The 23,886-nt window shown below is 42.7% G+C and overlaps 1 protein-coding gene across 1 annotated transcript in view; it reads right to left on the bottom strand.

Annotated features, from left to right (window-relative positions):
• Positions 1-23,886, bottom strand: part of KIAA1324L (KIAA1324-like ortholog) — a 49,314-nt gene that overhangs the window by 1,890 nt on the left and 23,538 nt on the right. Inside the window, exons 7-20 of the mRNA XM_009321766.1 lie at positions 22,726-22,814; positions 18,655-18,835; positions 17,768-17,896; positions 16,710-16,800; positions 15,444-15,546; positions 14,081-14,218; positions 13,535-13,798; positions 12,444-12,617; positions 10,789-10,978; positions 7,362-7,458; positions 6,039-6,140; positions 3,635-3,761; positions 2,673-2,851; positions 1,496-1,661 (exon numbers count right to left, since the gene is read on the bottom strand). Coding sequence (XP_009320041.1) covers positions 1,496-1,661; positions 2,673-2,851; positions 3,635-3,761; positions 6,039-6,140; positions 7,362-7,458; positions 10,789-10,978; positions 12,444-12,617; positions 13,535-13,798; positions 14,081-14,218; positions 15,444-15,546; positions 16,710-16,800; positions 17,768-17,896; positions 18,655-18,835; positions 22,726-22,814 — 2,030 coding nt within the window. The remainder of the gene's footprint in view (positions 1-1,495; positions 1,662-2,672; positions 2,852-3,634; positions 3,762-6,038; positions 6,141-7,361; positions 7,459-10,788; positions 10,979-12,443; positions 12,618-13,534; positions 13,799-14,080; positions 14,219-15,443; positions 15,547-16,709; positions 16,801-17,767; positions 17,897-18,654; positions 18,836-22,725; positions 22,815-23,886) is intronic.

The following is a 23,886-nucleotide window of genomic DNA, read 5'->3' as shown; positions in this document are numbered from 1 at the left end:
TCTCTATACTTCTAATCAGGAAGGAGCCAGTGGTTGGTGCTGCAAATGGAGTCAGCAAAGTTTTTACAGTTATCAGGCGTACAGCAAAACATGATCCTCACCAGCAGCACTGGTCACTATGCTCAGCCACAGCCGGCCAAGCCATTTCACAGACAAAAAAACATCATCAGTATTTCAAAGTCAGTCCCTATAGGATTCAAAATGGAATCAACTTCCATTTTTGCAACACCACCACAAAATTTGATGTGATTTGATTTTATTTACATTTTCAATATTCTTAATATTGAATTAAGAATTAATATTGAATTTCTGCCCCTTTCCACAAGGAACAATATTGATTTTGCAAGACAAATAGTCAGGCTGGGGTCAAGGGGAAGTTCTGCATAGTAGCTGTGTAATGGTAACATCTCCTAGGAGGGAGATCTGGGGAGCAGGTAGCGTGGAAAGAGGACAGCAGTCTAATAAAAAAAGTAAAAGAACAAAGAGAAGAGAAAAATAAGGGAAAAGAAAGGAGGCACACAGTTTTTAATTACATTAAATTACATTACATTGCACTCAGTCACAGAAAGGAAAAAAGGAATAAATGAAAAAAATCTTAACATTCAACATTCTCGAATATTATTTGGACAAGAAAGAAGAGAGAGACTTTTCCAAAAAAAATTTATTGTGATATTTTAAGAAACCTTCTTATTTTGAAACAACCCTCTTCAGCAAAACTGTTTGAAAGGGAAAATGTCATCCACCTGTATCCTGATCATAATAGATGCCCCAGCTGGACTCCCTTAAAGACAACACTACCCTTTCCATTGACTTCAAGGCATTTGGAATAAAGACCAAAGTGTTTGCGGGATCTACCATGACGGTCCTCTGTTGCTCTTCTCAGAAATGTTCAAAGGACACCGAAGACCTTTGTGCTATGAATTCAGACATGCAACAACCCACATCACATGTGCTGCAGAAAAAAATGCTTTTTGCTGCTGCTTCCCACTGAAATGGAGGAGGTGGTTGTATCGGGTAACAGGCTGTGGCTGATGCTTCCTCTTCAACCAAACCCTACAGTACTCAAAATTATGGTTCTCAAGTCAGCCATGAAGCCAGCCCAGGTAAGCTGCAAGCAGTTGGCTAGTGGCTATGTTCCCAATGTTAATTTTCTGTATCTATAATAGCTGTGATTGCCTCAGCAATGGAGGTGTCTGGTAGGAATCTGGGAAGAGAGGATCCCCTCGCCATTAACTACCCTTTTTAGGTATCACCCATACAATAAAGAATGCTACTGAAATCTCTCTGCAGAACAGGGAACATTTACTCAATACCCTGCAACATTTCTTATCATTATCCATACTGTGGATTTCAGCAGATCGACTATGAACTGGGTGACGTGTGCGTGGGAGGCTGCACAAAGCACTGTGCAAATTAGCATCACAGCCTCATCACATCCAGTAATAAATAAAGGTAATAATTATTTTTAGTATTAATAGTAGTAATTACTACTCACCTTCGTTGCCAAGGACTTGAGCTTCCCCAGCAGTGACTGCTTATTTGAATATACTATTTCTTCTTCATTATCTTCTCCTTCCATTATAGCACAGCTGTCAGCAGCTGGCAGCTCGCACTCTTTTGAGTTTGCTGTCATCACTAATTTGGAATATTTATACTCCAGCCTGAAGATATAAAGCCAGACAGGTGTAGATTATTTTACAAATGTCCCATATTCAAGGCTTTTGTAATTTAGATTATCTGCAGTCCTTCCACATAGTTACTTCTGAGGTATTTACTGGAAATTAGATATTTTTCAACCATTAAAAACATGTAACCAGAATAGTACTAACAATACATCGAGCTCCTGCTCTCCAGATTAGCCCTCTATCCTTATAAAAGAGCCGTGTTTTCCCAAAAGACCACAAGTAGGTCAAGAGGGTTCCCCACATGAAGAAGTCCGACCTGTGTGCTGGTTGGGGCAACAGCAGGTCTGACTTCAGCCTGTATCAGAATCTGTATCACACCCATATCCAAGGGGGCTATGGGGGAGAGGAGAGATGTGTAGCAGGAGAGATGTGTGGTAGGAGGCAGCAAAAGGTGGGGACCATGATACTGGAGTCTGGGTTTGGTGAAGCTGGATGAGCTATGGGGCAATGAAATCCCATGGAGGTGGAATCACATTCTGAAAGTCTATGGCATGAGATTTGGGAAGCAGAGGACAATGGGGATGGGGAACAGTCAGTATGTTCAGTCTGAGACGCAGGGATCTTTTGTGCACGTATCAGACACGTCCTGCCAACATAGATCTAAGCAATATACCGTCAAGAACCTTATTTTAACCCAGCTGAAAGGGACTAATTAGACTGAAGAGATATCCTTTTGGTCTTCAGACCTTGAGAAAGCCGTGTTGCTTCGGGACCTAAGGTCAATTTCAAATTCTTGAGGGTTAAAAAGACAGTTCCTGTTGGGAAGTTATGTCATAGCAAATTACTGTGGATTTCCTATACTTTCCTCACTAGCATTTTTGATAGCCACTGTTGGCAGAAGAAACCTCAACTTGGTGGATTAACGGACTCATCAACATGGTATTTCTCATCAACATTGTCATAAGGTCAGATCCATGAAAAGGCTTTTTGTTCACTACATCAAGCTTTTAGCTTACTTTTATATGGAACACAATTTGCAGTACTTACTTCTGGTTCTTCTTCCAAAAATAGCAGGTCAAGGCTATGAGCAGAACGGCTGTGAAAGCACCAACACCAGCTCCAACTTTCAGCCAAAAGTCCACTGTTTCACAAGTGCTGGTCCTTTTTTCTGGCAAGGGAACCCCTTTAATGCAATGCTTTGGCTCATTCCATACATACAAGGTTTCCTTTCAAACGGAAAACAGAAAACACCAAAAAGTGAGCTGCTTATAGGAAAAGACAGAACTATTTAGTTGAAGAAAACAAGCTGTTTTGAGGTAGACAGGTTAGACATCTTTTCAATGAAAGCAAACCAAAACATGTACTTCAGGTTTTCAGACTCCAGGTTGAGTCATATTGTCTACTCAGTTGTCCCCTTGATTGTGCCTGCAGGTTCAGACATGGCAAAAGGATTTCCTCTTCCAAATTGCTCTTCACGTGGCACGATATGGGTTGGACAGCTATTGTGAATATGTTGTGCCTGCCTTGGAGCTGTTGATCAACAGGACAGTTCTGAACCTGTGAAAGGACTTCCTAATATTTGACTAGAGAAGGCAGCAGCAAAAAAAATTGCAATCAAGGAAGGATGAATTTCTGAACTGAAATTCTGAATCCTTTCCTAGCCTGTCCCTGATGTTTATGGCCATGAAAGGATTGAAGTCCTTTGGCCACTCCATCCTTCACAAATAACTTGCCTGCACGTATGAATGCATACAGAGCTCACGTCCCTACCCACATAGCTGGTCAACACAAGCCACCTCTTCCCCAGGAACCATGCTGCCATTGGCACAAATATCCCCGAGTCTCCACACAGCACCTCACCAATGAGACTTGCACCCAGGCAGTTCAGAGCCTGGACTGAGGTTTCCCAATTCTACCTGCACTTACGTATTGACTTGCACACCGAATTTCAACAGAGTCCAAGTTATACCCATATGAACCCATCTTACTTGGAGACATGGGTCCTGTACCTGAAATCCTTTTTTGCAGGCTCCCTCAATCTCGTGGTAGTCTTGCTCCGTGCAGAGAGGGCAAGCTTCTGCACTTTCCCATACGAAGTAGAAAGTGCACCCATCGCAGGTGCCCGCAGGGCATGAGCTAGGAGGAGAGCAAAGCTGAGTTATCACTTAGGAAACACTCTGGGGTTTGCATCCTCACTCCACATTCTGCTGCTGAAGATTGGTAATGGTAAGTACAACAAATGGGTAAACATCCATCAAGTCAGCAGATGGAAAAATCTGGGGGAAGACTTCTTCCCAGTTTGTAAAATGCTTTCTTAAGTAAAAACAGATGTTGGGCTCTCAAAGGTCTAAAATAACATTTCAGTTCCTGGCAGTGAGTGCTACTCATGCACCTACGATGACGAGAAGAGAAAGAAGCAAGCCTTGGAGACCAGCAGAACTACTCCAGCGTTTCACCAGCATGGGCTAGCCCAGCATGCACCTCTATCACTGTTCTCCTGCACTGGGTGACCGTTCCACGAGTGCTGCTATCTGGTTCCTGCTGTTGTTCTAATGATGTCTGGGTGATTTCATCCATATGGAATGGACTTGTCCTGTCATGGTTAATTACTAGAAGGATGTTCACCAGTTAATGAAGAGATAACAGCTTCTCTTAGTCTAAGAAAGACTAATGACCCTATTTGTATTCAGCCTGCAGAAGAAAGTTGTACTGGCAATGGCAGGACATTCACGCAGCTTTTGTTACTGACAATTACATCAGGTCTAGCAGCAGCAGTGGCCAAAAGTCCATGCAAGAAGCTAGGTCATGTAAATGTGAAATATATCCATGCAGAAAAATGGATTTAAAGGTTTTTTTCTATATCATCTGGAAATCTGTTATCCTGATCTGAAGGACTGAAAATTCCACAGCCCTAAAAACCCATTCTGGCTTATCCTGGTTTGAATAACTGACAACTGTCCTTTGCGGATTATGGAACATTTTTTCAATGTATATGGCAAGACCATTGACAGACCTTTCTCCTCAGCCTCTGTCATCTTAAACTGCAACTTCATATGATACTAAACACCATGTCTGGAGGATCAAGGAGTTATATACAGTATCATTTGACATGTATCATGTTTGAAAATAGCTGTCTGACTGCTGAGCTAATCAAAGGGTGCTAGGAAGAAGTCAACAAGAACTGAGATAAGTTACATCATGTCAGCTGTGTGCCATTTCTGTCCATGCTCCCATTTTTAAAAGCAAGGTATGTTACTCCTCCCTCCCTACTGGTGAGTTACCACAGCTCACATCATGTTTCACCTACAACATTAGGACACCTGAAGGGTTTTCACATGACAGCTGATAGATGTTGGCTTGTTGCCCAGCATACTTTGTAGTGTATCAGGTCCCTAAGAAACCAGGGTAAATATCTCCAAAGGCGTTCAAACACCAGTCATTCATCTATCACCTGTGAAGTAGATTCCTCTTTGCTTTCATTCAGGTAAGCATGGTTCACCTGTCCCAACACGGACAGGGATCAAAGAGGATCCCACACTTCTCACACTGTTAGCTTTTGAGAAGGGGACTTAACTTTTGGGAAGGAGGATCAGTGAGGGGGCAATCAGCAGATTTATAGTAATGTCCAGATGGACTAAGATGGGCCTTGACAGCCAAAGAGGAGGGTTATCAGAGTTGAAGGGAACTTCCAAAAAATCACAGGGTGTTGCTGAAGAGTAACAGAACTAATTATTTTATTGTTTTTTCTCTGCAAGTTTTCAAGTGCAGGAATAAACAGTACTTTGGAGAAAAGAAGTTTTTTGGAGTCACTTGAATCAGAGTGAAGGGAAAAAAAGGTCAGGCAAATTAAACACAACTGGTACAAGGGGTCCAGGATAGAAACTGGAGTGATTAGACATAAATAAATACCTATAGAACTTGAACTAGACAGAGTCAGGGCTCACATAAGTATTGCAATAGCAGATTTCATTGTTCCTACGACAGGTTGCTCTTTTTCAAAAAATCACTTTGTTCACAGCCACTGCTGTAGATCAAGGAAGAAAAACTACCTCTCAAAGCCCAGACTAGACAGTTTTAATCAGGAAGCCAAAGACCAAAACAAGGATCTGAAATAAAGGAGAAGTAGAGACAAGAAAACATCACTACATTTACTTGTGGCTTTAAGCGTGGAACAACCTGCCTGAGCTGTAACCTCTCTCACTGCACAGCCTAAACACACAGCAGTTGGTCTGCTGGGAGAAGACGGACACACACGTCCCTCACCTAGGAGAAATGAATGAGACCTCCTGGGTGGCTGATGAGGAAGACAGCACTCCTCATTGCTGTTAACTATAAAGTTACTAATGAGTTTTGTAAAAGTTTCCTGAGGAGTAAAGGCTTTTAGGCACTACTAGGACACAAATACTTAAATACCTGGGCACAGAAAGCTCTCCTTGGTCTGGTTTGTTGGGGTTGCATCTCATTGTCACAACAGTTGCACGGCCATTTTCACAGGAGGTTGTCACTGTTGAAGACCTAATGTCAAACAAGAGGAGAAATGTAATACATTTCCACCACAGTAAATACATGTTGCTCTTTCATAGGTCTCTGTCCATTCATGCAACTGCAGAACTAACGAAATACCCTTTACCACAGCACTTTTGCCTTTGTCAACTGGAAAAAAAAAAAAGGAGCTACAGAAGCAGGGTAGGTTTCGCCACTTCATTTAAATCTCAGAGTGCTCTGAGATGCCACCAAGGGAACTGCTCTGTTTTTCTAGCTAGTTTGAATCCTGCTGAGTCAAGGAATAAACCTGCCCACAAAACAGAACAGAACAATTAAAAAAGAGAATTGCAGGTGCTGTGGTTGGTGTGTTACTCTGCTGGAGAGTTTACGATGGCTCTCTCCTCACCTAGTAATCTGAGAACCACACTGTCCTGAAACAGTACAAGGCAAAGGGGATTCAAAAAATGGACCTTATTCCAACATGATAGACATTGTAAGTCAAGTCTGTAACACACTCAAAGTAGGGTCACTGGTGTGGGGTTCAGCTTGCAGAATCAGACACATATTTTAAGTATTCACATATGCATAAAATATTCATATACAAAATGCTATAGCAAATTAAGATCTATCACTAAATCCAACACAATCTAGACAGCCAATCAGTAGAACAAATATAGGTATGTGCTTTAAGATAAGCTGAATAGCCCCACAGGCTCCAGAGTCCAAGCTTAGAAACCCAGTTCACATGAAGACACCAGCATGTAGATATCTTAATTGAGGTGATCTTTGAGCTAATTCTTACCCAAGCTGAGGTATTCTTTTCATGGAGGAAAGTGAATAGGAAAAGGACACTAGTAACTGTGCAGGTTGGAACAATTATTTTTAACCTCGATTAGTTCAGTTTTGCAACATCAAAGTAAATACAAATGAATGTGAAAGAAAATATGCAATGGGAAGTGGACATATTAAAGCCATATATGAGAAATTATGGAAAGAAACATGACACTGGAAGTAGCACATGGATGAATCAAAGCTCTGGTATCACTCTCTACAGACCAAGTGTAATTTAGATTTGAGTAAAGAGTGTTTGCTGATTTCATAAGATGTTCTTCAACATGCCAATCAATATCAGCCAGATACTGATTAAAGTGATAAAGATTAAAGTTGGATTAAAGATCTCCCTTCACAGTTTTAGTTTCCTTTAAACAATTAAGAAATTTGACATACCAATAAACAGTATTTTTTACCTACTTGTAAAAGAAATGCACATCAGGTATTTTGCTTGGAGAGGGAGGAAACATATCTGTCTTGATGCTGATATTTTCCAGCGTTGTTTCAACAGTAGCCCCTAAATTTTGAGAAGGGAAAAAAAAAAAATGAACAAGCTAAGAATGGATTTCTGAGGGGTTCACGTATAACATTTTCTCAGTCTGAAATGTATGGGTCTCACTTAATAGCATTTAATGACATTACTATACAGGGAGGTGAAAAATTGCTAGAACAACAAGAAAAAGTGGTAGCAGCCAGCAACTGGTGGGAAGATGGGAAAGACTGAAGAAGTTTTCCACTTGTTCTTGCAACAGTTCAGAAAGCCTAGCTGAATTCTTAGGACTTCGACTTGACTTCAATTTGACTGGCATTACATTTGGGAGGACGATTCACACAGCTGGAAAATCCATGTCTGGTTATAACCCTTTTAGGTAAATATAGTAGATAACAAAGGTGACAGTTTGCACTAGACACTACTACCTGGTGTAGGACAAGTCAGAGCTTGGGATTGTGAAAGCACATGGATCAATGGGCTCAATAACATTGCTCAGGAGAGCTTGCAGGTGAAGGATAGCTACAGAGCATCTCCTCAACTGACAGAACAAAATGAGCTGTGCTGCAGCAACCATCAGGAGCATGTGCAGAAAGATGTCAGGTTATTGTGGAGGGATCTCTGTTCTGAGAACATACGCTGACGTCAGCAAGGATGATCATTTCCTCTCATCAAAGACATTGCATCGAAAACAGGGTAACTTAAATTTGGATTGCAACACAATCAACAGAGATTAGTTATTCACTAGGCTGGAAGATGATAGCCCTTAGGGCCTTATTATATTCAACAGAGGCAATGAGAGAATATTCCCATCCAATATGCAGTACTGTAGAGATGGCATCTCAAAGTGCAGCTTCTCAAAAATAAGAACACTAGAAGCAAAATCAAGTGTGAAAAAAAAATATGTCATTCTTCAGAAGATATTAATTATATGGCTAAAAAGCTGCAATGACTCTCTCAAGAATGACAATAGCTTTGACTAAGAGTCCACCTTGGATCAGAACAGAGGTAAAGGAGCAATTTAAATAAAAACATTGGCATAAGCTTAATGGAGGGGGAATAAAGAATCAAATAAAATCAAAAGTTATGAGTTACAGAAAAATGATAATGGATGCTAAAGACTTCAGGGAAAAGCCTGTGTTTGGCAGCACTAGAAAAATTGTAAGTTTGGAACTTTTTTAGAAATACTAGAAATAAAAGTACATCTTATGGGTAGGAAAGGCAAACTTCAACCATTTAAAAATGTAACAACTGTAATAAAGAAAAGGCAGCAGAAGAGCTTGATATCTTTTCTCCGTATTAGGAAAAAATCAGGACTATCTCCTTGCTTTCCAAGACAATGACTGAACACCTCATTCCTTCAGTGGCAGGAGAGGATATTGGCAGCTACTTGGCATGCACGCTTATAAACTAGCAAGTCCATACCTAAGAGTGACCTTTAATAGAGCTTTTAATGATAGAGAAACGTCAGAAGACTGATGGAGAGGGGATATGGTGAGCCAAATTACAATGCAGCTAACACAATGAGGCGAAATAACAGGAATGGTAAGTGGAAGATGGGTTTCAGTTGACGGATAGATATATAATGAATGGCAGTCAACATGAATTTATGGAGAACAGCTCTTGTTGAACAAATCTGATTTCATTCCTTGAGTGCTGATGAGTTTGGTTGCTAAAGAAAATTATGTAAATTCATCAAGTATTTCACTAATTACCACATGAGATTCTAATTAAAAAGTTAGCAGTGTAATATCAATTAAGTGCACACTCTGGATTAAAACTTATTTAACTAACTAATTATAAAATTATCTGGCCATGGGAAATTGTCATCAAATGTAGTGTGTCTCCAGGCTTCTCTAGGCATTAATATTGGAGTCCCAAAATGCAAGATTATCATCAGGGATCTGCAAGCAACTATATAATCACTGTTGGTAAAGTGTGTAGATTAGGCAAAGATTATGAGGAACAGGAATAAAATACAGAGCAACTTGGTTCACTTGGTAAGCTGGTCCCAATTAAACTAAACAGATTTTAGTGCAGAGAAGTGCAGCAAGGGATGAAGGCCAGTCCTAAGGAAGAGAGGTTTTCCCTTGGAAACCATAACTCTGAAAAAGATCTAGAGTGGACATCACATCCAAGAAGCCATCATGAAATCCCATGAGTCTGGAGAAAGAAGGACTCATGGATTCCATCCTTGCATGTAGATACAAATAAGGAAGTGATTTTTATTGCCATTATAGTGAATTAAATTCTGGAATACTATTCCATTCTGATGTCCATGCTTTAAGAAAATATAATAACAAGCTACAGAGGCTGCAGAAAGAGCCTCAAAAATTATTCAGATGCTTGAAAGAAATACATGAGAGCAAGAGACTTAGAAGAACTTGGTCTACTTAGTTTATCAGAAGAGCAGACTGGGGAGAGTGTGGTGATTCAAGTACACAAAATGTTTCTCCAAGGAGGAAAATGTGGGTGTGAAATGGAGAAAGAATAACAAGAAGCAAGAACTGAAAACTGAAGCCAGGCAAATTCAAACAGGAAACAAGTCTGCTTTAAAACAAAATACAGAGAAGGTGTTTGACCAGTGGAAAAAAATACCAATGACTGTGGCAAAACTTTTATTTCTGGCAGTCTTAAGTCCAGGTTGAATGCTCTTCCAAAGACGTGCTTTTGTCAAACATGAGTTTCTGGGCTCAGTGCCAGGGAGAAAGTACAAACACTCAGTGCCTGTAATGGATAGGTGAGCAGACTAAATGACTTCATTGTCTAATCTGTCCTCAGACTCTGGGAACTTGTGAGCCAGAGCAATGCAAGACTTAATGATGTGCACAGCCCCATGCTGCCCTAAGCCTCCTCCTTCCTTGCCTAATTACGTACCAGCACCAGCTTCTTCTGAAATTGCCCAAGTGGGGACTTGGCATGGGCAGAAACACTTGGACTAATGCTACTACTACAGTGATTGGTCTTGCCCTGCATGAGGTGGGTAGGAAACATGAAAGAAAACCAGTGCTTTTTAATTACATTCTCCAGATTTTGTGCTGAAACTCTATGCACCATGGGACCCACTAGACCAAACACGGGGAAGAGTGAGCAATATGGGAATGGGAAACAAAGGATGGGGGGAGCCCTTACTCTTCTACTCCAGCCATCGCTGTACTTAAACAGCAGCAAAAAGCAATGGCATCTGTCCACATCTGCTTCACAGCTCAGGAACAAAGTGAGACTGAATCTTGGGCTGCCCCTGTGCTCTTCTCCCAAGGTAATGCAGCACTGCTGAGCTGAAAAGGATTTACTCTGCAGCCCTAAATACATGAGAGTACATCCATGATAACAACATGCAGAAGACAAACCACGTACCTAAGAACCTGTCGGCAAGGCTGTTAGACTGCAAAGCCAGGGCTGTTCGGAAACCCTTGCTGTCCGACGGGATGATTGTGGACTGACAGACAAAAGCTCCCACAAAGTTGGAAAAATCTTCTGATTCTGCAACCATGTCCTTCAGAGTAACATCTGTGATATTGTCAGTGCAAATAGCCATCTTCTTCCCCTGTGGACAATCAGGAAAAAATGGGGAAGCTGTTGGTTGTTGATAGGACGTGAAAAAGTTTAGGAAAGGAGAGATTGCAAACTTCCTGAGTGCAAACTGGATGAGTTTCATTCCTGCACCTTAGAAACAACTTGATGTTTCTATTATGAGAAGGACAAATTGCAACAACAAACTGTGCCATTGTGAAAGCTCTGATTAAAGCCTTGTACAGACCCAGAAACACGATGTCACCTCTGGTACGTGTCTTATCAGAAACCTGTGCTACAAAGCACTCTTCTTTGTTTATCTTGACAGCACAGCGTTTACTTGTAGAGCATAATAAAATGGCTTGCAAAGGAAAACCATATTTCCCTTGCCTTTAAATAATATAGTGTAGAATACCTCTTTATTTGGGGTTTAATCCAGAAAAAATATTTTCAAAGCACAAATACATGAAATCCCTAAACAGATATATAGCCTTCAAGGCAGCGTTAATGTTACATGTCAAGACCAGTGCTAGAATCTCGGAGCAACAGCAAACTCAGTTGTCCCGACAAAATGCCAAGCACCCAGGACCTAATCATATGGTTGGTGTACTGTAGTACCATTGCAGTGGTTTGGGAAAATGAAGCCCAGATCCACAGGGGAGTGAGCATATCTGTACCTTTGTGGATCTAGTTGTCAGCAGCTCTAATCCAGGTGGTACTTAAACACACATTTAAGACTAAAAGTATGCAAAACACTGTGAAGAAACGTGACTACTCATTTGCCTCAACTCATGCCAACCCTTTGGTACATGGGAAAGAGACTTCATAAATTTACAGGGCTGAATATCAATGTAAACTACATGCATTGGCTTTCATGGGACAATACACATCACTGGTACTGCTCCAAAACTTCAATTTATGTATATGACAACATGCTCTGGTACAGTCTAAGCCCCAGACAGAAAAATCTTGACTCTGGGGCAGAGACTGTTTGCACTCATGGACTAAACATATTTTTCCACCACTTTAAAAGGCTGCAATCAACGTCAGCAACAGGCACCTTGGCCACTGGCAGACAGCAGGATGACCAGGGGCTCTGCTGACAGCAACATCTCCAGCCAAGTCACGAGGGAAACATATGGAAAGAAGTTGGCAGAAAGACTCAGACTCTTCGCTTGAGTTACTTGGTGGCAGCACAAAAAGGTCAGGGTTGTGACTTGAAGGCACAAGAACTAAGAAAAGCTAGGGATGTGACAGGGTTTTTCTTCTGAGCATTACTTGTGCCTTAAACATTTGTCATGTCTGCTCTGGAAAATCACTTGGCTGCTCAAAAGTCCTCTTGCACTGCTGAGCAAGATCCAGAGGAAAGTGTTTGCATGGTGTTGGTGACAGCTCAGCTGTAGGGGAGTCCTCGTCTTGTCTCAGTGTGATCCCACAGAGCATCAACACAGGCAGCAAATTGGTTAATCCCCCCAACCCTCAACACTAGCTGAGCTCACCTCATTCCCACACAGGCTGATGTTAAAGAAGTGGAAGAACTTGGTCCCTCGGGAAGTGAAGCTGGGTCCACTCATCAACGAGCCCACCTGGCTGAGGTTGCTAAAATCGTAATTCAGGCTCTGGTTATCCTTGATGTACGACATCAGGCAGTCACTGAAGCAGGCGGAGTGGTCCTTCAGAGAGGGAGAGGCATCCATTAAAGAGCAGTTATGGACCAGCAGCAAACCGTTCACCTGGGAGTTAAAGCAAGCTGGTGCAGATAGGACTGCTTTCCTTGTTAAGGATGGAGGGGAACTTTGTCCTATTCCTGTAATTCACCTTTTCCTTGGGAGAATTCCCATTCCTGTTTCAGTCCCTTGCAATCACATATCAGGACTTCAATGTTCCCTAAGCCTGGCCTTTCTGCTGTCTGCTGCATTAGCCAAGAAAATGCAGTGTTTGTTGCTTTGTTTTGTTGTGGGTGCTTTTAGGATCCCAATGTCTCAGCTTAAGGCCCTGTAGATAGACCAGAACATGGCCTCAGGTATACTTGCATCATGCAAAGGAAACGCAAGAAAGAGTTCAAGAAACAGGGACAGGATAAGAACCCAGATGGAGAAAGGCACAATATGAACAAATTGGAGCAGTTCTTCAAGTCCTTGTGCAGCTCCTTGCCAAAGGATGCTGCACTTGATAAATGTTTATCTAGGCTTAAGGGCAATTTCATGTAAGAGGAGTTTGTTACAGGTTTCTAAAGGCACAGAAACATCATCCAGCTGAGGAAGTCCCTGAGTTTAAAACAGCAGGAGTCTGGGACAGTTTCAGGTGGAAGTAACATATATGCTTGTCCTGTTCTTACACTGTCCCCAGTACAGCTTCTTGAAATGAACCTTTTTTTGAGCCGGTGTGGTCAATTTTATCTTCTTATTGCATATTTACAGACAGAAATTAGACTAGGGACATATTTGGAAGAGTGGGATCATTGGTTATAATTATACTCCAGTGCTCACAAGGCATATACCTGTCGGAAAGCACTAAAACTGGCCTTTTGAGTGCTTATATCCCAATAAACCCTGTCTGCCCATCGCTCAGAGACCCTCAGTTTCTGTACCTTGGTGCTCTTGCTGCCAGGCCCACATGGGATGCAGGCCTCCCTGCCATAGACCTGGTGGATGGACAGGAACGTGTTGGCCGGACACTCCTTGCACTGGCTGGTCTCCTTCTCGATGTAGTGTCCCGTCGGGCAGGGCACGCAGGATGAGCCAGACTGCTCAGAGCCCAGCGCACAGGCCCGGCAAGAAGAGGCAACTCCATCCACTGCGTTGGTCACCGTGATGGAGTAGATCTTTGCCATGTCATTGATGAACTGTCTGCTCTGGAACAAGAGCCGAGGAAACCACCCTGGTGCCGTTGCACCATTGTATGTGGACACTAATCACAGGACTGTGCACCAGGGCACTGATTCAGGGATCGAATTATGCATGCACCTGTCTGTCAACATGGATAGTTTATCCACAGCTGCCTCCCAAGGGATGCTATATGGTGACAGCCACTCACCCTTTACAAGAAGCCTGTGAGCTTCAATGGAGGGTAAAAGCTGTGGTGGTGAGTGCCCAAGGAAGGCTGTGCTGTAAAGCCCTGTATGTAAAGTACTTACATCTTGGCCCTCGTTTATTCTCTGAAAGGCCCAGGTGAACGTGAAGGAAGCGTTTTTGGAGATGATGTGCGTGTAGGATTGTTTCTCTTTACTTCTTTCCCATGATTCCACCACATTGGTATTTTTTCGATTAACATCCTATAAAATGGCCATAAAAAATTAAAAAAAAAAAAATGTGGTCATACTACACTAAACACTAGTGGTTTATAATACAGAGATTAATATATATAAAGGACTTTACAACTGCATTTAACATTTAATAAAGGAGAGCAAACACATTTATTCTCTTTTCCATCACTGGCAATTTTTTAATTGAGATTGGGTGTCTATTCCAAAAGATGCTCTAGTTCACACAACAGTTAAGTTTGAAGTCCTATAGCAGGTTATAAACGTTATGAGGACAGATTCAGCACAGTCGTTCTTTCAGATTTGAAATTCTGTCTTTGTATAAAATGTGGGTACCAGAGCACCGAGAGGGGAAGGCCAAAATTCAAAGAAAAATTGTAGTTTCTGCCATTTTCAGATACCCACTTTGTTGGTGTCTCTAGTGAAACAGAACTGAGGCCAATAAGACAGCATTAAAGTTTACACAAGAAAAACCTGTTCAGTTTATGTGTTTCTTATTCTCCATGAGCTGTAAACGTTCCAGTGAAAGATGCTTTTTCTTTAAAACAGATTTCTTTAAATTTTCACTAAAGGCAGATTCCTTTAAATTACCACCTAATTTCCGCTTAGTTCTCTTTCAATTAAGAGCAAATTCCTTTAAAGTACCACTAAATACAAAAAAGAAAGAACCAGCTTCCCTTTGCAATGGCAGGGGCAAGGGAGCCGTCACAGATCCAGTTATCTTCCTCAGCTGATGGACTTTCGATAACGAGGTGAGGAAAGTAAAAAACATGGCCCTTTGCTTTCCCAAACAAATGTCTGTCTGCTGCCCTACCGATTCTCCAGGTCACTGACAGGATCAAGAATAAATTTCCAAATTTTCCATTTCCCATCCCTCTGCCCCACATCTTGACTTGTGACTCTTATTAAAGTTCTGGAGGCTAACTCGACTGCACAAGAGACACTGAGAATTTTATCAGTCGGTTTAACATGGGAAAATTTGGCTTTTTGGTGTCCAATGATTCTTTTAAAATAAACAGATAACCAAGAATGGTTCACAATTCATGTGGTGGAGGAATTTTGCTAGGTCATTCATCAAATCCTTCCTGCAAGGGCACTGCAGATATTAAACTAATGTCATATTTAATCTTAGTCATAATAAACCAAGTGCAACTAATCACACCTATGTACAGGTATTAAAGTGACATGTGGAATACTAGGCTCAGTCCTCAGTCATGGAGAGAGAGGTCTCACTTACCGCCATAAAGTACAGCACACAATCTGCTGAACAGATGGTCTCAAAAATAAAAGTAATCCGTCCTAATTCTGACCCAGTTGCTCCTGTCACCGATGTCGGAGGTCTGTTTAACAGAGAAGGAACGAAACATTTACAAGATGCTCTCCAGACAGGCAGCAGTCAATCCTTCAAATTGCTTTTCGTGCAGCGGGGAAACCATCAAAGTCCTGTCACATAAAACCTGCCCTTGCAGAACTGCGGAGGCCAGGTTTGCACAGCGGCTCTGCACTGAGTATTGGGCACAGCAGGATTATTTTTTAAGCGTCTGACTTCTTTATGATACAGTTCCCTCCTTATAATCAACACCCAAATTTTACCATATTGGTAGGGAATCTTATCGCTTAAATGCATTACATGCTTTAAGTGATTTACACCAATTTAATTGCATCTACCCTCCACTGGTGGGAGACGCTTTCAGGAGTTTCATGCAAACCAGAAGTATTCAGGATGCTCCCCTGCAAAGTACTAAACAGTAAACAGTAAATTGCGACACACCGCACTTTTCCACAGATATGTTTTTTGCTTCTCTTTTATTTTCACTGCTGTTTGCCCATGCTGTAAAATAAAAGTCAGGGTTTGCTCATTGGGTGTAAGAAGTCACAACCCCCCTCAGCTGAGATACAGGAAAGGAAGGGCGAGGTTCATTGTGCCATACCTTACCTGTCTTAATAATTGACACCTCATCTGAGCTAGGAGTCTAAGCTCACTCTTAAAAAAGAAGATGCACAAGCACCTCAAGCAGCTAATTCACCCTGTCTGAGGGTCCAGGAGAGGTGGCATGTCCTGATCTCCTGCGGTGCCTGCATCTCTCCACTGGCTCCAGGGGAAGCACAGAATGTGCCAAAGCCACAGTGCAAAGTAATGTGGGTTTCTGTAAAACACCTTCAGGGCACGCGCCAGTATGCACCCCATAGCAGATTTATCTGGTTACTTTGGGAGAATTTAGAAACAGAGAGATAGGAATATCTTTTCTCAGTTTCCAGACAGCCAACCAGCTGGCATCTTGGACTGAAGCAAACACTGCTGAAAACCAAGGTCTTACAGAATCATCTGCTGCAATGGGCTGACTGGGGACACAGGAATAAAATGCAAGTTTCCCCTTGTCTCTCATTCAAGACATCATTGCACTTCAGAAAGAAGAACTCTGTTCATTCCAGGGATAATGTGAAATAGGTGTAAGAGGCAGAGAAAAATGAGAAATAGATGAAAAAAAATCCTGTTCCTTACTTAAATCCTGGGATATGCAGGTTCAAGATAAGATAGTCATTGTCAGAGCCTCCTGCCCCACTCTGGATGTGATCACCAGCCACCTCCCAACCTTCACAGGACAAAAAAAGAAAAAAAAATTCAAGAAATGGATGGTTTCTGGGTCATATGGCCAAAACATTTCTGTTGCCACACTTTTTTAAGCAACTGAGTATTTTAGTACCTTTTAAAGATGTCTGTTATAAACTATAGAGCAGTATAATAATGCTTTTGAATGAAAAATTTTAGTAATTATATGAACTGCTGATTTTATAGGCAAATGTCACCTTGAAATCAGCAAAGCAAGTGGAATTCCCTGACCTGTGCTGTGCAGCTCAAGGGGATGATCCGTCTGATCTCTTCCAGCCTTAAAACAGATGAATCAATGAATCTATGTGTTAAACGTCAAGCATATATTTCAGTGCCCCTCTGCTCAACATGCATAATTCAAAGCTTGAGTTACATCGGCCTGACAGGGCGGATCAGACTGAGGAAAATGTCTCAGAGAAGGCTGGAGGTGGGAGAAGTCCCGAACGGAGCCACTTTCACCAGTGAGCTGTGACTGCTTTCTGCTGCAATCTTAGCACATGTGCAGAGAGAAAGCTTTGAGTGCTAAATGAACAAAGATCACAGACTTTAATTAAGTTTTCCAAAAGAATTATGTGTGACCTCAAAGGGCATAGTTATCACAAAACATGAAAGGAGATAAACTAGAGAGAAGTCAAATAGTTGGGTTTTCAGTGGGGATATTCATATGCATCAAAGTCTATGGTGGGATAGGTCCTTGGCTGAGGGGACTTCACAAAGGCTGCAGCTCCTGCCCTCTTCTGGTATATGAGAGATTTTTTATTTCTTCTTTGTGATATTGTGACATTGCTTCCTACAGGAAATTTCAAGCCTGGTGCAATTGAAGAAAAGGGGGGAAACTGTGTTGTGACTCACGTAGCAAAGAGCATATTCGTTTTGATGAGTGATCCATTACAACAGTGATCAGCGCAGGAGAAAGACAGGCAGGTAACAACACAGGGAGTTTGGCTCACCGTTCATCCCATCGCACTTTGAGTTGCCAACATTAAAGCAAGACGTTTTCATGTTGCCTGGCAGGATGTTCCACCACTTGTACTCAAACCCAAGAGCTGGTTCAGTCCCAGCAGGGCAGGCTTTGCACTCTACAGGGCGAGAGGGCAGGAAAGGAAATCACACGGCCAAAGCGCATCTCAAACAGTGTTTTAAAGAACATAGACATTACTTTTTTACTCTCTGGGGCAAATAATGAGCAAAGAAAATAATCTATTTCTTTATAATTAAACAGCCAAAGATTTATCAGGACCAGAAGAGTGGAAACGAGACCAGCATTTTATAAATTGCAGATCATAATCTCGTGGTAAGTAATCTGCAACTGATCCTCCAAGCCACACTTCCTTTTTAATGGCTTCAGATGAAGGTTTGATCATACTGGCAAACATGAGTTCCCACAAAATGCTGTAGGTGACCACTGGACCAATACGTCTCAGAATCAACAAGCCAGAGTTTAGGCTAGACAATGTTGGCAGGGTACTCATCTGACAGTGCTTAAAATGAGATTTTCACAGGGCAGAACTTGGCATGGACAGGAGAATGGGTGAGGAGGAATTACTGACTGTAAAAGTTCTGATTCCCTTCTTAGAATCCCTTAAAATAACCCTCAGGATGTTTATATCAGCCAAGAAATGCATCCAGAACACAACAGGTCAACTTAGAGCAGCAATCCCTGATAAGAAAGGACTTCAGAGAGAAAACAGATATCCAACTCGCTCTCTCCAATGTTATTTAATAAGTATTTTATGCAAAATGAGCTCTGGCTTATGATGATGTGTCATTAAACTAAGTCACATGCAAGCAGACAACTGCTTTGGGGGTCACAAGCAATTTTTTTGTGGACTCCTACCCTGTGTCCCATCCGAAAATGTGCCTGGTGGGCAAGGAGTACAGGAAGATGAGGCGTTGTTGTAAAAGCCAGGATTGCAGGGTGGACAATCCTTCCTCTCTCCAGAAGGAGGTAGTGTCAATGCATCGGGGAGATCCTCTCTGCAGATCTTGGGTTCAATCCATTTGTACATGATCTGAGTCTGGAAGGAGAAGACACTGAGCTCACATGGTGTGTTAGGAAGCTTTAGGATTACATGCACCAATCAAGGTCCCCCTTGTAAATGAAATTAGGGTATGCATAAAGTTTTAGGCCAAAACCAGACCTTGCACATCCAGGACAATAAAGAGAAGGGCACAGAAGGGAAACAGAAGTGACTGGGTTCACAGGCAATTCCAAGATTTCAGGCCTTAAGAGCAAAGCAAAAATGTGAAGCTTAAAACAATTACTACTGTTCATTCCTATTTATCTAGTGGATTTTCCCATGAAAATGTTTCTGAGGAACGTCAGATAAATAATTCTAACAACTGCATAAGCAATCTCTGCATTTTAACCATAATAACCCAAAATATAACTTCTGCATTATAAAATCCCTTTATTGGGAAGGCATCTGTTAGCAGAGAACATCACAAATTCTGCATTTTCTCCATACTGGCCTGTTCTTTGGAAAGTCCTCAATTTCTCTCCAGCCACTTTCACCTACTGAGCAAATGCCAAACCACACAGGAACTCTTCCAGCCCCTCCACATTACATAAGGAGCAGTCTATGAACACTAACATGAGTCAGTCCTTGGTGTTACCATATACAATGGTATCACCTCTCTGACATCACCTCTCTTTGACGGGACACAAGTTTTCCAACTTCAGGAAAAGGCTTAGGTGAGATGCATCGCCCATGGTGTTGGGTTTCAAATTTCATCTGTCTTTGGGTCTATCCCTGAAAGGGTTTAATATCTCAAGACAAAAATTAGTTGAGTTCCAGAGCTGAGAAACACAACTGGCAAGACTTTAACCTGGCCACAGCTCCTTCTTTGGGTACTTCCACCCTTTAGTCCCAGCAGCTCAATCAGGGATCCTTGAGGCCAGAGGCATGGGTACAGGGGTTGACAGGGGAGATTTCACCTTATGAATTTGGTTCAGGGCCCTGAGCACAAACCCCTGCCATCCCGGGCATTGAGCTGCTTGCACTCAAGGTTAGCCCTCAAGAAGTATTGACCAGCTTTGAACCTGTTTGAAAAAAAAGCTGGAAGAAGCTTCAGTGCAGGCTCAGGCCTCAGCTCCTGGGAGCTGCAATTAAGCTGAGGCTCTCGCCCTTTGTCCCTGCTTGCACTGTGTTGCAGCCATGCCTGTGCCAGGTCACGTACCCTGGCTGATCCACACCCTGACTGACCAATGGACTTGATGTCCCAGCTTGACATTGGTCCTGCCTCATCACTATGGACTTGTCTGGCAACCTTGGTTGAATCTGGTCATGGATGTTGGGTCTGCTTTGCTCACTGTGCTCAGGTACTGTGGTACTGCTCCTGCTGTCAGAGTGGCACCTGGCTCCCTGCCCCTTTGGATCAGTCTGCCCTTGCTGCTCCTGCACACTTACAGGATTTTCTAGAGTATTGCTCCAGAAATGCTTCAGTAGCATCAGTGTGCACAGCATTTAAAATAAAAAGAATCAGAAGCTGGTAAAGTACCTGTGCAGTTGCCCAGAGCCCAGACACACTGGACACACTAAAGTAATCCTACTGCATCTGAGCAGGGAGAAAAGAGTCAGAGAGTGCTCACAGCCACACAGGTGAGGGTTTCTAAGACTAGGGCTGAAGCAATCAGCCTGGGATTTTTAAAGCAGTAGATGGGCGAAAAGCCAATAGGAGTCAAGTGCCTAAATCTCCTGAGGCCCCTTCTACATGTGGAGTGGGGACAGCAGAAGGGAGACAACAATCCCATGTCCAGTGAAAAACCTGGCTGATTTTAGTAAGCCATAGATCAATAGGCCTTCAGGCTGGTGCTTTACAGTCACTGTTCACCTGAAGGTGGGCTGCAGAGTCAGGCGCTCTCATTGGACCGCATCACATGGAGAGATGGCTGGGGAGTACAGCAAACCTGGACTGATTTCCAGAGATGCAGAGCACTAAGTGGTGAAAGCAGTCCTGAAAACCCAGCCAGTATCTGTGCATCTATGGCACATGTTGTTGTTGCACGTGGAAGATGAAGGGTGTCTGCAGAAAGACCCACTTTGTATTCTGATAATGTCCATCAGTGAAGGCAAAGGCCATCGAGAAGGCAGGAAGAGGGTCAACAGCAGGAGCTTATTCAATGCCAGGGAGCCTTGAATTGCACAGAGCAGTGACAGGGTAATCCGCAGGAGGCTGCAATTAAAGCATGTCCTGGTTTCGGCAGGGATAGAGTTAATTTTCTTCCTAGTAGCTGGTACAGTGCTGTGTTTTGGATTTAGAATGAGAACAAAGTTGATAACGCACCGATGTTTTAGTTGTTGCTAAGTAGTGCTTACACTAGCCAAGGACTTTTTAGTTTTCCATGTTCTACCAACAGAGAAGGCTGGAGGTGCACAAGAAGCTGGGAGGGGGCACAGCCAAACTGGCCAAAGAAACATTCCATACCATGTGACGTCATGCTCAGTACATAAACTGGGGGAAGCTGGCCGGGGGAGCTGCTGCTTGGGGACTGGCTGGGCATCGGTCGGCGGGTGGTGAGCAATTGTACTGCGCATCACTTGCTTTGTGTAGTAGTATTATTATTATCATATTATTATTATCAGTTTATTTCAATTATTAAACTGTTTTTATCTCAACCCACGAGTTTTTCTCACTTGTGCTCTTCCAATTCTCCCACCCATCCCACCGGGTGGGGGGGAGTGAGCGAGCGGCTGCGTGGTGCTTAGTTGCCGACTGAGGTTAAACCACGACAAAGCAGTACCTTGGGGTGTAGCAGTGAACACTGCTGCTAATTCCTCGAGTCATTACAGGAAGCTAACAGAGCAAGAATCAGTGAGTCAAGACCAGGTTGTAGAGCCTGCCAGCTCTGGGGCTAAACTCACTGATGCTTTGTTATTAAACCACACAAACTCTCAGCTGCATTTTGGAACTGGCTGACCAGGAGACTCCAAAATACTCCATCCTGCCAGCAAATATTAGGCCAGCAACCTACAGATACTATGGATTTTGACTACTTGCCAACCTATCCGGATCTAAGAGAGATGTGAAAAGGAAGAAAAGAGACAAAACAGGCCTGACCACATGTCCACACCTCTGTGGGCTCCATATCCCATTAAACAGGAGTTTCTTCTCCAAATCCCGCCCAAATCCCTACATGACTGCTGGGACAAAGGGCAGGAGAGCTCCAAAGCCAGGCTGCTCCATCAGCAGGTCCCTCTGTGAGAGATCCAGTAGGTCTAAGATCTCTGGGTAAAACAATCTACCGAGAGTGCAGGTGTTCCAAGGCACCCCATGAGACAAGCACATTATTAGCAGCTAAGCTCTGCTGCTGCACATGAATACTCCCAGGCTATCTATATACCATTATTTCAACAGATCATGGGCTCTTCTTTCATGCTAAAACCAAGGGACATGATACACATCATACCTATGCAGCCAAATGCTCTTCCACCTGCAATAGGTATGGTCATGCTCCTGTGCCATGGTAGCACCTGAATCATGCCTGGGCATTGCTGGGACAGGGCAAGTTGTCACAAGCCAAAAGTATGCCAGTTAGATTGCTAACAACTAAACAGTAGGGTTTATTCTGGGACAGTCCTTCAGCCTGTGGTCCAACCCTGGTTTCTTATGAGCATGGAGATAGCACCAATGACACAGTCAGACCAATCATGAGTACAAGGAGCTCAGCATTTCACAATGACAGATCCCTTAAGCAGACCCATGACAGGTAGATTCTTACAGATGAATAAATGCTGGAGAGAAAGCAGCTAAAGGACAAGCCCAAAGCCTCAGAGAGATTCAATGCTGGAAGTGAAACTGGGAAAGCAATTGGGAGAGAGATTCCTAGAAACCCTACCTTGTTTTCAAATCAAGAGGTCACAATAAGCTCAATGTGCTTAAAAATAGTATCATGCCTTCTACTTACTTTTCCTTCCTTATCACACGGGGTATGGATCTGGAAAAAGTCTTTGTTTGTGCATGGAGGACGCTCTATACATGCACTGGATCCCTCATCTAAAAAGAAAGGGTGAGGAACAGGATGTTAAACTATCAAATGCCCCCTGGAAACAACCATAATGAGCTTAAAATCTGGAGATTAAACTGAGTCAGAAAAAAAATACAAAATGAGAATGAAAAATCAAACTCTTAATGGAGCCTACATGAACCTTCCCCTGAACTGAAGGCGGGGAACATGGAAAACACCAGCTATGCTTGTACTGTCACACTGAAATTCATTGATTCAGTATAACCAGGGAGTCACCCAAACCCTTACGCCACCCCTTCACCTTCAAGCAGTAATTTGTGTAGTTTGCCAAGCACAGAAATATGTTCTCACTTGATAAGGAACAAAAACACTTTAACCCATTAGAAACTTCCTTACAACACCGGCCCAATTTTTTCTCTCCCCAGATATTTTTGCAAAACTCCCATTCCCATCCTGAGCACAGGCACAGGTCCCCAGTCATTTGCCATAGTCTCTGATAGCAGGTTCTGTGGTTGGTAACTGATTCTTCAAAAACTTATAAAACACCTACAAGGAAGAAAACTGAAGACATTTTGACCATGAAGAATGGATCTTGCATTACTGTGTTATTTGATGATCACCAGCTAACCACAGCTGGGAATGCAGAGGACTTTGGGGACTAGGGTTTGCAACTAGAACACTACATCTTCTAACTGCACAGGAGGCAGGGACGGGCCAGGAGAGGATTTTGAAAGGAGATTCCCAGAAACATGACAAGTCTGAAGGCAGTGATGAAGCCAATTCAGGTCACTGCCAACCAATAACAAAAATTACCACGAGAGGGCACAGCACGACTGTTATTATCCTTTAGAACTGTTCCCTTTGAGGTCATAAAGATCTCCATCCCTTCATGTTAGCATAGATGACCTTAGCCAAGGTCGATTGTGGCCCATTATGTATATATGTGCCCTCTGCAGCTTTTGGAAAGCCCCATCTTCTTTTCCCCTATGCATATCAACTCGAGACTAAACTTCATTGTTGGATAAAACCATTCTCACATCTGCACACAGGAACAGCTTATAACCTTACGTACTCAGACTCTCCTGGTTTTGCTTAACCCAT

This window comes from Pygoscelis adeliae, unplaced genomic scaffold (genome assembly GCF_000699105.1).
Source record: "Pygoscelis adeliae isolate BGI_AS28 unplaced genomic scaffold, ASM69910v1 Scaffold202, whole genome shotgun sequence".
Taxonomy (NCBI): Eukaryota; Metazoa; Chordata; class Aves; order Sphenisciformes; family Spheniscidae; genus Pygoscelis; species Pygoscelis adeliae.
This window is presented reverse-complemented; position numbering and strand designations above follow the sequence as displayed.